Source organism: Parambassis ranga, chromosome 24 (assembly GCF_900634625.1).
Source record: "Parambassis ranga chromosome 24, fParRan2.1, whole genome shotgun sequence".
Classification (NCBI taxonomy): Eukaryota; Metazoa; Chordata; class Actinopteri; family Ambassidae; genus Parambassis; species Parambassis ranga.
Window position 1 is genome coordinate 12,107,429 of NC_041043.1, and position 13,117 is coordinate 12,120,545.

Genomic DNA, 13,117 nt, shown 5'->3' on the forward strand with positions numbered 1-13,117 from the left:
TTTGTTTTATTGAGGTTTTGCCATGAAACAAGCAAGAACAAGCTGCGAAAGCTGTTGAACAAGTGTTCCGAGAACAAAGTGATGTCATTTTCTTCTCAGGGCATAGAGTAAGAAAAAAGTTTTCTGTTCTTGTGGAGTATGGAACAGCCTATCCCAGATTAACGGTATTCAACTATTACCACTCTTATTGTAGAGCCAGAAGAAGAAACCTGGGAGACGTCCAGATACACCGGATCAACAACAGGTTATTACAAGTTCCTTTTGTTGTTGTTGTTGTTGTTGTTGTTGGATTTACACAAACTTGTTGATGGCTTTAATATTCACATAGATGCATCTTCTCATGATGTAGACAAATGGAACGTATCTTATCCAATAGTACTCCTGATCACCAAGCCAGTGCTCATTTGTAGGATTATTGATGTCAAATGTCTCAGCTTTCCTGTACCAAGTTGTTTTGTGGCATTCATCATGCAATGTAACCTCCAGGTCACATGGAGGTAAATCCTGACACTCCATGTCTCAATCAGATTTGCAGCAATTATGATAACCCCACTATATATAGATAGGAAACAAATTTAATGAATTTTCTGATTCTATGGGAAAAGTTAGTCCTATGCGGCAATCGCCAGATACCTACATGCAACAGAGGCCATGCAGGTTTTTTGTGTTTTTTTTTAGGCCTTAACCCAAGCCACTACTATAATGACAAAATATCCTTTTTCTGTGAATGCATTCACAAATTTGTGAATTAGAGTTCAAAATCCATTTTGTTTGATAAATGGGCAAGGTAAAGCTCATCCGAGGTGGAATATGAGTTAGTGGGCCCTTGGACCCCAAAATAAAAAAACTCAGAAACAGCTCATGCTATATGATTGAGGGCCCTATAGTTGTGTATCGCATACCAGATTCCTACATGCAACAGAAGCCATGCAGGTTTTATTGTGTTTCTAAGGCTAACATCAGCCTAAGCCACTAGTATAATAACAAATTACATTTTTTTCTGTGAATGAATTCACAAATCTCTGATTTGGAATTCAAACGCCATTCTGTTTGATAAATGGGCAAAGTACATCAGGGATGTATGAGTTAATGGGCTCTTGGACCCAGACAGAAAAAAACTCAGAAACATCTCATTTTATATGATTGAGGGTCACATAATAGAACCAATTTTACTTGGCTACAGGGTTGCATAAATATATCAGGATGGATAACTTAGTAGAGATAGTAGGAAAAATATTGGTCTGCTGAATAGTAGTGCACAGGCTTGGGCTTCTGGGCCCCCTGAGCACTTGGGCCCCTTGCCCTGGTCTGGTGAACCTGTTAAATAATCCATCTCTGAAGTACACAACTATACAAACCTAATAAAGTTAATTGTATATAATGTTTTCTTAAATTAAGTAGTCTTAAATTGATAAGGCAAGAATATCCATTTGTGATATCAAGTGAGTTTGGGCTTAAATGTAGCTGATTTCATAGTCCCAAGGAAATATCACATGTAGGAATTCCCAGTTTTTTAAACTGTTTCATTTTGTATCCAGGCCACTCTATCATCAGTTGGATAAACACCCATGTAGTATGCAAAGACTGAAGGCCAGACATGTTGGAGCAAGATTTGGCTAAGCTTTACAAGGTTTGTAACAAGCTTAAACACAACATCTTTACAAATTTGTAAACAATGTTGTGGACAATGGTAAAGGGCTTTATTCTTTAAGTGTTTTCTTTTTCTTTTCTTTTTTTGCTAAATACAGGGATTCAATATTGACAGGCTTCTTGAAGATGGACAAAATGGACCCCTGCAATCTGAACAGAAAAGGGATTTTTGCCAACACCGTATGGCAATGGCGCATCATGCATGTAAGGAAGTATTCAAAAAACCCAGAACCATTTCTTTGTAGCAATAAGATAGGCTTGGATTTTAATGTTGGATCCACCACAAAGAAAAAAAAGGATGTAGGACTACTGACAAATGGTGTTGTTCTAGAGGTCTGTGATTTTGCAAAAACAGTTAAGGAGAGTAAAAGGCATTTGATCACAAACATTTTAGAGAAGAATTTTGACCTTGGATTAGAAAACGAACAACAACGGGCTGATTTTACAAAACGCATTCTGCTTAAACTCGAAGACCTTATCAGAACACCTCTTCAAAACAAACACAAAGCTTTTCCTCTTTTTGATACATTGAGTGTGCCTTCATGTACAAACAGTATTGAACATGGACAGAATGTGGGATCTGCAGAACACCAGTCTGACAGTTTACAGGAGCTAATGGAGACTGATTATGGAGAAGATGAAGCCAAAACAAAAAAGGTGGATGGATTCCATGCTGATGACAGTGATGAAGATCAAATGGAGTGGTTGGGTGCAACAGAAGACATGAAAGCAGATGCTTGTGCACTCTTATTTCCCTATTGTGAAGAGATTGGTTTGAGTTTTGACCTTGAGTCACAACAGCACCTGGATCCGGATTTGTTGACAAAAGCAGTCATGTTAGAACTTGTAGACTTCAGTACACTGCTGAATGCATCCTACAGCTCCATTGTTCTTGATGTCTTGGATTATAATTTTGAACTTGATGTCAAAAGTCAGCAGGGACAAAAACTAGTTTGGTCCACAATATTACATCTGCTGAAAAGGAGAAAACAATTTGCCGTTGCCAGTGCCAAATTGGGTACACAGTTTGAAAATGAACCATTTTCAATTCAGACAAACCCCTTAAAACGACCACAAACACCAGGAGAGACCAATTTAGAGGCCCCACTAAGTCATGAGGAAGTAACTAAAAAGAGAAAGTCTTATTTAAAAAGAGAAGAGAACCTTTTCCAGGAATCTCTCCTTGCCACAAGTAATGGTTCATACAATGAAAATCAAACATACATTCCTACAACTTTAACGTCACACTTCACTGAAGCTTATGCTTTTCAGGACAGACCAGAAGAACTTCCTAACAGGAAAAAAATGTGTCTTGCTAACCAGAGAAGTGATGTGAAGGAAGCAGTAAGGCAAAAACAACTGCAGATACAAAGAGACATAGTCATGCTGCAAAGTGATGTAGAAACTGATAATACCACAGATTCAGAGAACTGGACAGATGAGGATGACCTAAGCAACACACGAAAATCTGAAATAAATGTGGTCCCACCATTTACAAGTCAAGATGAACAACAGATGCTACTACCAACAACTGCACCAAATGAATGTGACACGATCCCAGATGAAATGGGATCAATGTTCAACATGTGGAAGTTTCGTTCTAAACGTGTAAATCAAATTCTCCTTCAAATGAGTAACCGTGGGTTATTGCCGGATTATTGTAGGAGGCAAAAGTATCTAGAATTCGATGTTGGATTTGCACCAAAGCAGAACCTCCATCCTGACCAACTGAAATATTTTTGTCTGTTCAGAGTTGCTCATTTTGCCTTAGCAATGAATTCATCAAAGTCAGAATTCATCATGGACATTCTTGAAAACAACTTTGACCTTGGCCTACAGAGTGCATACCATAAACATGTTTTTTCATGTGAAATGATGACACGAACAAGAGATCTTCAGAACTGTGAGGATGCTGTCAAATTCTCAAAACAGGTGTTTAAACTTCCTGTTCCAATGTCATCAGAAGATATGGAATATCAGATTGTTGATGAGGGAAATCTTGAACTCAGCTGCATGACAGGAACAGGAACATATGATGTTCCTCTTGATTCACACTTTGATGCTGAGCCTGGCTCACATGCTGAAGAGGGAACAACTCAACAGGAAAGTGTGGATCCCTATCCCTTCTGTAAGGACATTGGTCTGAAGCTATATGTAAGCGACGGTCGGCCAAATCAAAAACTCCACATCAACAAACTGACTAAAGGAGCAATGACCGAAATCATAATCTTTGCAGAAAAGCTATGTGGATCATTTGAGCAGATTTGTTTTGATATCCTCAGACACAACTTTGATCTTGATTTGCAAAGTGTAGACTCTGACCTCTTTCAAAACATTCTTAGGCGCATTCCTGCTGCAAATGACGTAGTGAATCTAGCATGCTATGTACCATCCAACTATAAGGATCGTAAACATAATGTAAGGGATGCATCTGTACTCAAAGAACTGCAATACCAAAGCAATTCAGACTTGGAAGCAAACAATGCTTGTCCTACCCAGGCACCCACGGAACAAAACAGAACAATGTCTAATGACAACGAACAACAACATGACATCAATTTATTGCTGTGGAAACTGCGATCTAATTGTATTCAGCGAATCCTCTCAGCTCATGAACATTGCCCCCTGTTTTCTTACTCAAGATGTAAGAAATTGGGCATTGATTTTAATGTCGGATCTGGAATTAAAAAAAATCTTGATCCAATGTTGTTGACCAATGGAGTCATGGTTGAACTTCACACTTTTGCCTCAGCACTGCTGTCATCCGAACCAGATTTCATGACTGAGGTATTGGAGTATAATTTTGATCTAAATCTGAACACAGAGCATCTTCGCAGTGCCTATGCAGAAGAACTTTGGAGTCAGTTTATGAAAATTAAGGTAAAAAGGTTCTCAGTCCCCGTCAAAAAAAGCCTGTTCAAGATCCCTGGCCCAGGATGCATAAAGGAATATACTCCACATTGCTCCAAGTGTTGCCAAGACAGAAACCAGATGCTTCTTAAGGATGTTTATGGGCCAAATGTCATGTTTCATCGTAATCTGCACATAATCACTGACACAGACTCTGGTAATGCAGACTCTACAAATCAAAGACATGTAATGGACCCAATCTCTGCATTCCAGGCATCAGATTCCTTCTTCAGTTGCTACCGTGAGTGTAGTAAAGTAGGTTTAAACCTCTGTTTGGACAACAACCATCCAAACGAAAAACTTAAAACACATGAAATAACTGCTGCAGCTATGTTGGAGTTGTTTTCTTTTGCCAAAAGACTGTGTGGAACAGGACCCAGGATTATTCTAGATATCCTTGTTCACAACTTCAACTTTGACCTGCAGAAACCTTTCAAGCACTTATTTCCGCATTTCAAACATGACCCATTTGACGGAGGCCTTGCCTGGTTTAATGAAGTTTATGGTATTGATCAACTGTTTAGTAAACATGCCATAAAGAAAACCTGGACTCTTGAAATGCAGGGGATTGACAGAAAGAAAGCAGTAAGGAAAAGAATACTGATGATGCAAAGAAAAAAGGAAAGAGCACTGCTGGAAAGTGATAGTGAAACTGATGAAACCACAGATTCAGAGAACTGGGTAGATGAGGATGACATACACAACACACCAAATTCTGAACAACAGATTCTCCTTCCAGCAACTCCAACAAATGAATGTGACCTAGAAGAAGAAGGAATTGGATTGCAGAGCAACATGTGGAAGTTGCGTGCCAAACGTGTAAAACAAATCCTCTTTGAAATGAGTAAGCATGAGAGGATAGAGAGGATAAATAAGAACATGACAGTCTGTCTAGAATTCAATGTTGGATTTACACCAAAGCAGAACTTCCATCCTGACAAATTTAGAAATGTTTCTCTCCTCAGAGTTGCTCGATTTGCCTTAGCAATGAATTCATCAAAGTCAGAATTCATCATGGACATTCTTGAAAACAACTTTGACCTTGGCCTACAGAGTGCATACCATAAACATGTTTTTTCATGTGAAATGATGAAAAGGGCAAGAGAGCTTCAAAACTGTGAGGATGCTGTCAAATTCTCAAAAGAGGTGTTCGAACTTCCTGTTCCAATGTCATCAGAAGATATGGAATATCAGATTGTTGATGAGGGAAATCTTGAACTCAGCTGTATGACAGGAACAGGAACATATGATGTTCCTCTTGATTCACACTTTGATGCTGAGCCTGGCTCACATGCTGAAGATGGAACAACTCAACAGAAATGTGTGGATCCCTATCCCTTCTGTAAGGACATTGGTCTGAAGCTATATGTAAGCGACGGTCGGCCAAATCAAAAACTCCACATCAACAAACTGACTAAAGGAGCAATGACCGAAATCATAATCTTTGCAGAAAAGCTATGTGGATCATTTGAGCAGATTTGTTTTGATATCCTCAGACACAACTTTGATCTTGATTTGCAAAGTGTAGACTCTGACCTCTTTCAAAACATTCTTAGGCGCATTCCTGCTGCAAATGACGTAGTGAATCTAGCATGCTATGTACCATCCAACTATAAGGATTGGAAATGTAACATATGGGATCCATCTGTACTCAAAGAACTGCAATACCAAAGCAATACAGACTTGGAAGCAAACAATGCTTCTCCTACTCAGGCACCCACAGAACAAAACAGAAGGATGTCTGCTGACACCGAACAACAACATGGCATCAATTTAGTGCTGTGGAAGCTGCGATCTAATCGTATTCAGCGAATCCTCTCAGCTCATGAAGAACTCTGCCCTTTGTTTTCTTACTCAAGATGTAAGAAATTGGGCATTGATTTTAATGTCGGATCTGGAATTAAAAAAAATCTTGATCCAAAGTTGTTGACCAATGGAGTCATGGTTGAACTTCACACTTTTGCCTCAGCACTGCTGTCATCTGAAACAGATTTCATGGCTGAGGTAATGGAGTATAATTTTGATCTAAATCTGAACACTGAGCCCCTTCGCAGTGCCTATGCAGAAGAACTTTGGAGTCAGTTTATGAAAATTAAGAGAAAACGGCTCTCAGTTTCTCTTAAAAAAAGCCCAATCGAGATCCCTGGCCCAGGATGCATAAAGCAATACACTCCACATTGCTCCAAGTGTTACCAAGACAGAAACCAGATGCTTTTTAGGGATGTTTTTCAGCCATATGACATGTTTCATCATAATCTGCATGTCATCACTGCCACAGATTCTGGTAATGCAGACTCTACAAATCAAAGACATGTAATGGAGCCAGTCTCTACATTCCAAACATCAGATTCCTTCTTCAGCTGCTACCGTGAGTGCAGTAAAGTAGGTTTAAACCTCTGTTTGGACAACAACCATCCAAACGAAAAACTTAAAACGCATGAAATAACTGCTGCAGCTATGTTAGAGCTGTTTTCTTTTGTCAAAAGACTATGTGGAACAAGATTCAGGATTGTTCTAGATATCCTTGACCACAACCTCAACTTTGACCTGCTGAAACCTTCCAAGCGTTTTACGCCACATTTCAAACATGACCCATTTGATGGAAGTCTTGCCTGGTTTCATAAAGTTTATGTTGTTCAAGAAAGGTCAGTAACATGTCCAAATGGGAAAGAATGGTGTCTTGACCAGAGAAGTGATGTGAAGGAAGCAGTAAAGCAACAAGGGAAACAGGGAAAGCAGGAAACAGTCATGCTGCAAAGTGACGTAGAATCTGAAGAAACCAGAGATTCTGAAAACTGGGCAGATGAGGATCACTTACAGGATGCAACAAATTCTGAAATAAATGGGGTCCCACCATTTGCAAGTCAGTTTGATAAAAGCAGGCACCAAGGACATGAACAACAGATGCTCCTTCAAAAAACTGCACCAAATGAATGTGACATGAAACGGGAAGAAATGGGATCAATGATCAACATGTGGAGGTTGCGTTCTAAACGCGTAAAACAAATTCTTCAAATGAAACACCATGACTTTTTGAAGTGTCTTAAGCGAAAGTATCTAGAATTTGATGTTGGATTTGCACCAAAGCAGAACCTCCATCCTGACCAACTGATATATTCTTATCTGTTCAGAGTTGCTCTTTTTGCCTTAGCAATGAATTCATCAAAGTCAGAATTCATCATGGACATTCTTGAAAACAACTTTGACCTTGGCCTACAGAGTGCACACCATAAACATGTTTTTACATGTGAAATGATGACACAAGCAAGAGAGCTTCAGAACTGTGAGGATGCTGTCAAATTCTCAAAAGAGGTGTTTGAACTTCCTGTTCCAATGTCAGCAGCAGATATGGAAAATCAGATCATGGATGAGGGAAACCTTGAATTCAGCTGCATGACAGGAACAGGCTCATATGATCTTCCTCTTGATTCACACTTTAATGCTGAACCTGGCTCACATGCTGAAGATGGAACTCAAACTCAACAGAAAAGTGTGGATCCCTATCCCTTCTGTAAGGACATTGGTTTGCAGCTATATGTTAGCGATGGTCAGCCAAATCAAAAACTCCACATCAACAAACTGACTAAAGGAGCAATGACCGAAATCACAATCTTTGCAGAAAAGCTATGTGGATCATTTGAGCAGATTTGTTTTGATATCCTCAGACACAACTTTGATCTTGATTTGCAAAGTGTAGACTCTGACCTGTTTCAAAACATTCTTAGGCACATTCCTGCTGCAAATGACATAGTGAATCTACAATACTGTGTACCCACCCACAAACACATAAACCATCCATCTGTGCTAAATCAGCTGCATTACCAGACCACTTCAGATTTGGATGCAAACTACACTCCTTCTGAGCAGTCTGTTACAGACCACAATGTAAGCAGGACCAATGATACTGATCAACAAAATGACTTTAATTCAATTCTGTGGAAACTACGATCTAATCGTATTAAGCAAATCCTCTCAGTTCATGAAGAACATTGTCCACTGTATTCTTACTCAAGATGTAAGAAGTTGGGCATTGATTTCAACATTGGATCCGGAGTAAAACAAAACCTTGACCGCAAGTTTCTGACCAATGGCCTCATGGTTGAACTTCACACTTTTGCCTCGTGGCTGATGTCATCCACAACAGATTTCATGACTGACATACTGGAGTATAATTTTGATCTGAATCTGAATACTGTGCACCTTCGTAGTGCCTTTGGAAAACAACTCTGGCATGAATTTAGCTTAATCAAGTCAAGAAAAGCCAGCAGCACTCTAAACCTGTTAAAAATCAGTTTTTCAGAACACATAAAAAAACTTACTCCACACTGTATGTGTACCCAAGTCAGAAACCAGATGCTTCTTGCAGATGCTTTTGAGCAACATGACATGCTTCAGCATCATTTACATGCCATGACTGACCCTGTCTCTGCTGATGCAAACTGTACAAACCAATACCCTGCAATAGAGTTTTTTTTTCCAACTTTAAGAGGTCATTGCAGAGAAATTGGTTTAAGCCTGTATGTGGACGAATGCCACCCAAAAGAAAAACTTAAAACCTGTGAAATAACCAGTGCAGCTCTGTATGAGGTGTTTACTTTTGCCAAAAAACTGAGTGGAACAAGAAGGAACATTCTACTTACTATCATTGAACACAACTTCAACTTAAATTTGGAAGACATACCCAGTTGTGAAGTGTTGATGTTCTATCAGTTTCCATTTGACGGAGACCTTGCCTGGTTCAAACACATTTATGTGTTTCATCCAAAGGCTAGAAAGCTTCAAAATCTGAAACAATCAAGTCTTAACATGCAGAGAAGTGAGAAAAAGGAAGCAGTGAAGAAAAAAAAACTCATTGTGCATGGAACAAAGGAAAGAGTCATGCTGCAAAGCAATGTAGATAGTGATCAAAACACAGATTCTGAAAACTGGGCAGATGAGGATCATTTACACGATGCAACACATTCTGAAATGAATGTGGACCCACAATTTGCAAGTCAGTCTGATGACAAACAACAAGCACATGAACAACAGATGCTCCTTCCAACAACTGCACCAGATGAATGTGGCATGATACAAGAAGAAATAGGACCAGAAAGCAACATGTGGAAGTTGCGTGCTAATCGTGTAAAGAAAATCCTCTTTGACCAGTGTAAAGATCACTGTCAGTTCTTCAACAAGAAAGTTTATCTGGAATTCAATGTTGGATTTATGCCTAAGCAAAACCTCAGTGCTGACATTTTTACACATTCTGTCCTATTCAGAGTTGCACAATTTGCTATAGCAATGAGTTCATCCCAGCCAGACTTCATCATGAAAATTCTTGAAAACAACTTTGACCTATGCCTGGGCAGGGTACACCATGAAGATGTGTTTACATGTGAACTGATGAAAAAACTAAGAGAGCTTCAAAGTTGTGAGGATGCCGTCAAATTCTCAAAAGAGGTTTTTGAACTTCCTGATCCATTGTCTGCTGAAGCTCATCCTCACACTAAAGCTGATTCACCTGCTGGGCCTGATCCACATGTCAAAACTAAACCAGTTTCACAGGCTCAAACAACTTCAAGTGTGGATCCCTATCCCTTCTGTAAGGACATTGGGATGAAGCTAAATGTTGGCAACAGTCAACACAATAAAAAACTTCACATCCACAGACTCACTAAAGGAGCAATGACCGAAGTGGCAGCCTTTGCAGAAAAGCTGTGTGGAACATTTGACGACATTTGTTTTGATATCCTCAGACATAACTTTGATCTTGATTTGCCCAGCGTAGATTGTGAGCTGTTTCAAAACATTCTTGCTCAAATTCCTGCTGCAAATGACACAGTGAATCTAGCGACCATTTCATGTCATGTGACGCCGTTGCACTTGCACAGTGACCCTATAGTTCTCCAACAACTGCCATGCCAGCCCAAACCCAATGAAGGAGAACACAGTGCTGTTCTAACTCAAGCTGTAAAAGACCATAATTTCAGTAGGCTCATTGACGCAGAAGAACATGACCGTGATTCATTCCTGTGGACATTGCGAGCTAATCGTGTTTGGCAGATCCTCTCAGTTCATGGAGAACATTGCCCTTTGTATTCTTATTCCAGATGTAAGAAGTTGGGCATTGATTTTAACATAGGATCTGGAGAAAAACGAGATCTTGACCCAAAGTTGCTGACCAATGGCATCATGATTGAACTTCAGACTTTTGCCAAAGCACTGGTGTCTTCCAAGAAAGATTTTATGACTGAGATACTGGAGTATAATTTTGACCTAAACTTGAGGGGAGAGCTACATCGAAGCGCCTATGCACAGGAGCTCATGAAAAACGTTGTAGCTATGAAGGCAAAAAAGGCCACGACCCTTAAAAGAAACCATGCTTTTGAAATCCCTGACCCCAAATCCGTAGTGGGAAATGCTCCATGTTGCCCTAAATGCTATCAAGACAGAAATTATGCATTTCGTCAGGATGAGTCTAATCCAGATCACATCTTTCATTATGATGCACACACCAAAACTGACATCATATCTGCTGACTGCACAACACAAAAACCTGTTATGGACCTAGTTTCTGATTTCCCAGCATCAGAGGCCTTATTGAGATTGTATCCTCACTGTGAAAACATAGGTTTAAACCTGTGTGTGGACAAAGACCACCCAAAAGAAAGCCTTGACATGGATTTATTGACATGGACAACTATCAGGGAGGTTTGTTCTTTTGCCAAAACACTGTCTGGCAAAAAACAGAAAATTCTTGGTGATGTCCTTGCACACAACTTCCACTTGGATGTGCAGAACTTGAACATACATCCCTCTCAGTTCTGCCCTGACACTCCTAGCTGGTTTGATGAAGTTTTTGTCTTACAAACAAGGAGCCCCACACCTTCTTCAGAGGATGCACTGAAAATTGAAAGGAAGAAAGCAATCAAAAGACAAAAAGTACAAAAACACAAAAAAGCTGCACTGAGTGATAATATGGCAAGTCATTTGAGTGTTGAAAAACTATATCCTCTTTGCAGTGAAATAGGTCTGGACTTGGATGTGACATCAAAATCAGAAAACAAAGAAAAACTGGACTTGAACCTCCTGACAATACCTGTAATATTGGAGATTCAAAAATTTATATCTAAGAAAGTAAGTCACTATTTCCCCAGCACCTTGTATGACATCCTGGATCATAACTTCGATCTTAGCTCACAACATCACAGGAAATGGGAATTTTCTCTAGAAACTGCAAGCAGATTCAGAATTGCAGCGAGGAAGTGGAAAAATAAATCTGGTGGTGAAGATACAGTCTTCAAGTTACCGTTTGTGTTTCATAAACCAGAGCATGAAACATCTCCTAAAAAATCACACAGAAAAAAAAATAAAAGTCACAAACAGGCATTGGAAATGCCGAGCTATTGTTGGCCCCTCTCTTCTTCCAGTGATGACATCAGTGAAAATGATGACTTCACTGGTGATGACATAAACATGGAGATGTGTGATAATCTTCTTCCAGGAAACCTACAGGTTAAAGAGGAGACATGTTATGTCGATGTGGGGTCAGAGACAGAGAATTTCCAGTATTTCCTCTTTGCCCCATCGACAGCTGAATCTGAAGGATTTGGAATGCTACCACCATGTTCTAACATTGTGGGCACCATGAATGCAGGATCAGCCGCCACATATTTTGCCCCAGTGACAGGGTTCATACCAGTTCAAGTGATACCTATGTCTGAGAATGCTGTGAATATTTCTATCGAAGAGGAGCAAGAAGATATGCTGGTTGACCTTGGCTCCTCCGAAGATCATTCAAACGCAAATATTGTGACCATTAAAGGGGAATATGATCCATAATTGTCTACAAAAGAGGCACGTGTTTACACTAGACACATCAGTGGGAGTAGACAAGCAGTACCTGACTGCAATATGATCTCAGATCTTTAGGGGGTGTGTATTTTCTGTTGATGTAAAAATATTTACATGAGAAAATTTGGGTAGGATTGACCAAAATGTACCATTGTTAATGTACTTGCAGCTTTCTCCTGCAAGCAGGTAAAAGCAGCAATATTCTGTATTCGTTTTTTTTCATTCTGGGTTATTATTGGTTTTTTTCCATTACAGTCATCGTTGTATATATTTTTCTATTGATTGTTTTTCTTTCAAAAAACCTTTGATTATTTTTATAATATGCAGCAGAAAATATAATGTAAATGTATTGTAAATCCTTCTGTGTTACTCATTGCATTTTGTATATCATTTGAAAGCTTCTAGTTTCTTGCACCTCATGAGTACAGGAAAGCTGATTATTATTAGACTAATGTGGTGAAAAATAAGTTTCATAACCTTTTTTATTGACCTATAATAAATTCTGTTTCTGAAAACATGCAGATGACCATCATTTTCATTTATTTTGTCTGTTTAAAAAACAATTTTAGACATCAGTCAGACAGGATGACTTAACAGCTGTAGTTGTAATACTGAAATTGGCCTGCAGGTGGTGCACTACTCTTATTTCCTTTGGAGACCAGATTCAGCAAATGAATTAATTACAGATACATGCTACAATTCATAGGAAATCCTCTATTAC

The 13,117-nt window shown here is 39.2% G+C and overlaps 1 protein-coding gene across 2 annotated transcripts in view; it reads left to right on the top strand.

Moving 5' to 3' along the window:
- LOC114428658 (uncharacterized) overlaps window positions 1–12,915 on the top strand; it is a 28,645-nt gene extending 15,730 nt beyond the window's left edge. Inside the window, exons 2-4 of one of the 2 annotated variants that reach the window (XM_028397260.1) lie at window positions 194–244; window positions 1,539–1,630; window positions 1,749–12,915. In XM_028397260.1, coding sequence (XP_028253061.1) covers window positions 1,777–12,384 — 10,608 coding nt within the window. In that variant the 5' untranslated portion in view covers window positions 194–244; window positions 1,539–1,630; window positions 1,749–1,776 and the 3' untranslated portion in view covers window positions 12,385–12,915. The remainder of the gene's footprint in view (window positions 1–193; window positions 245–1,538; window positions 1,631–1,748) is intronic. The other variant, XM_028397262.1, reaches the window with a different exon arrangement.
- Window positions 12,916–13,117: the final 202 nt, after the last annotated feature.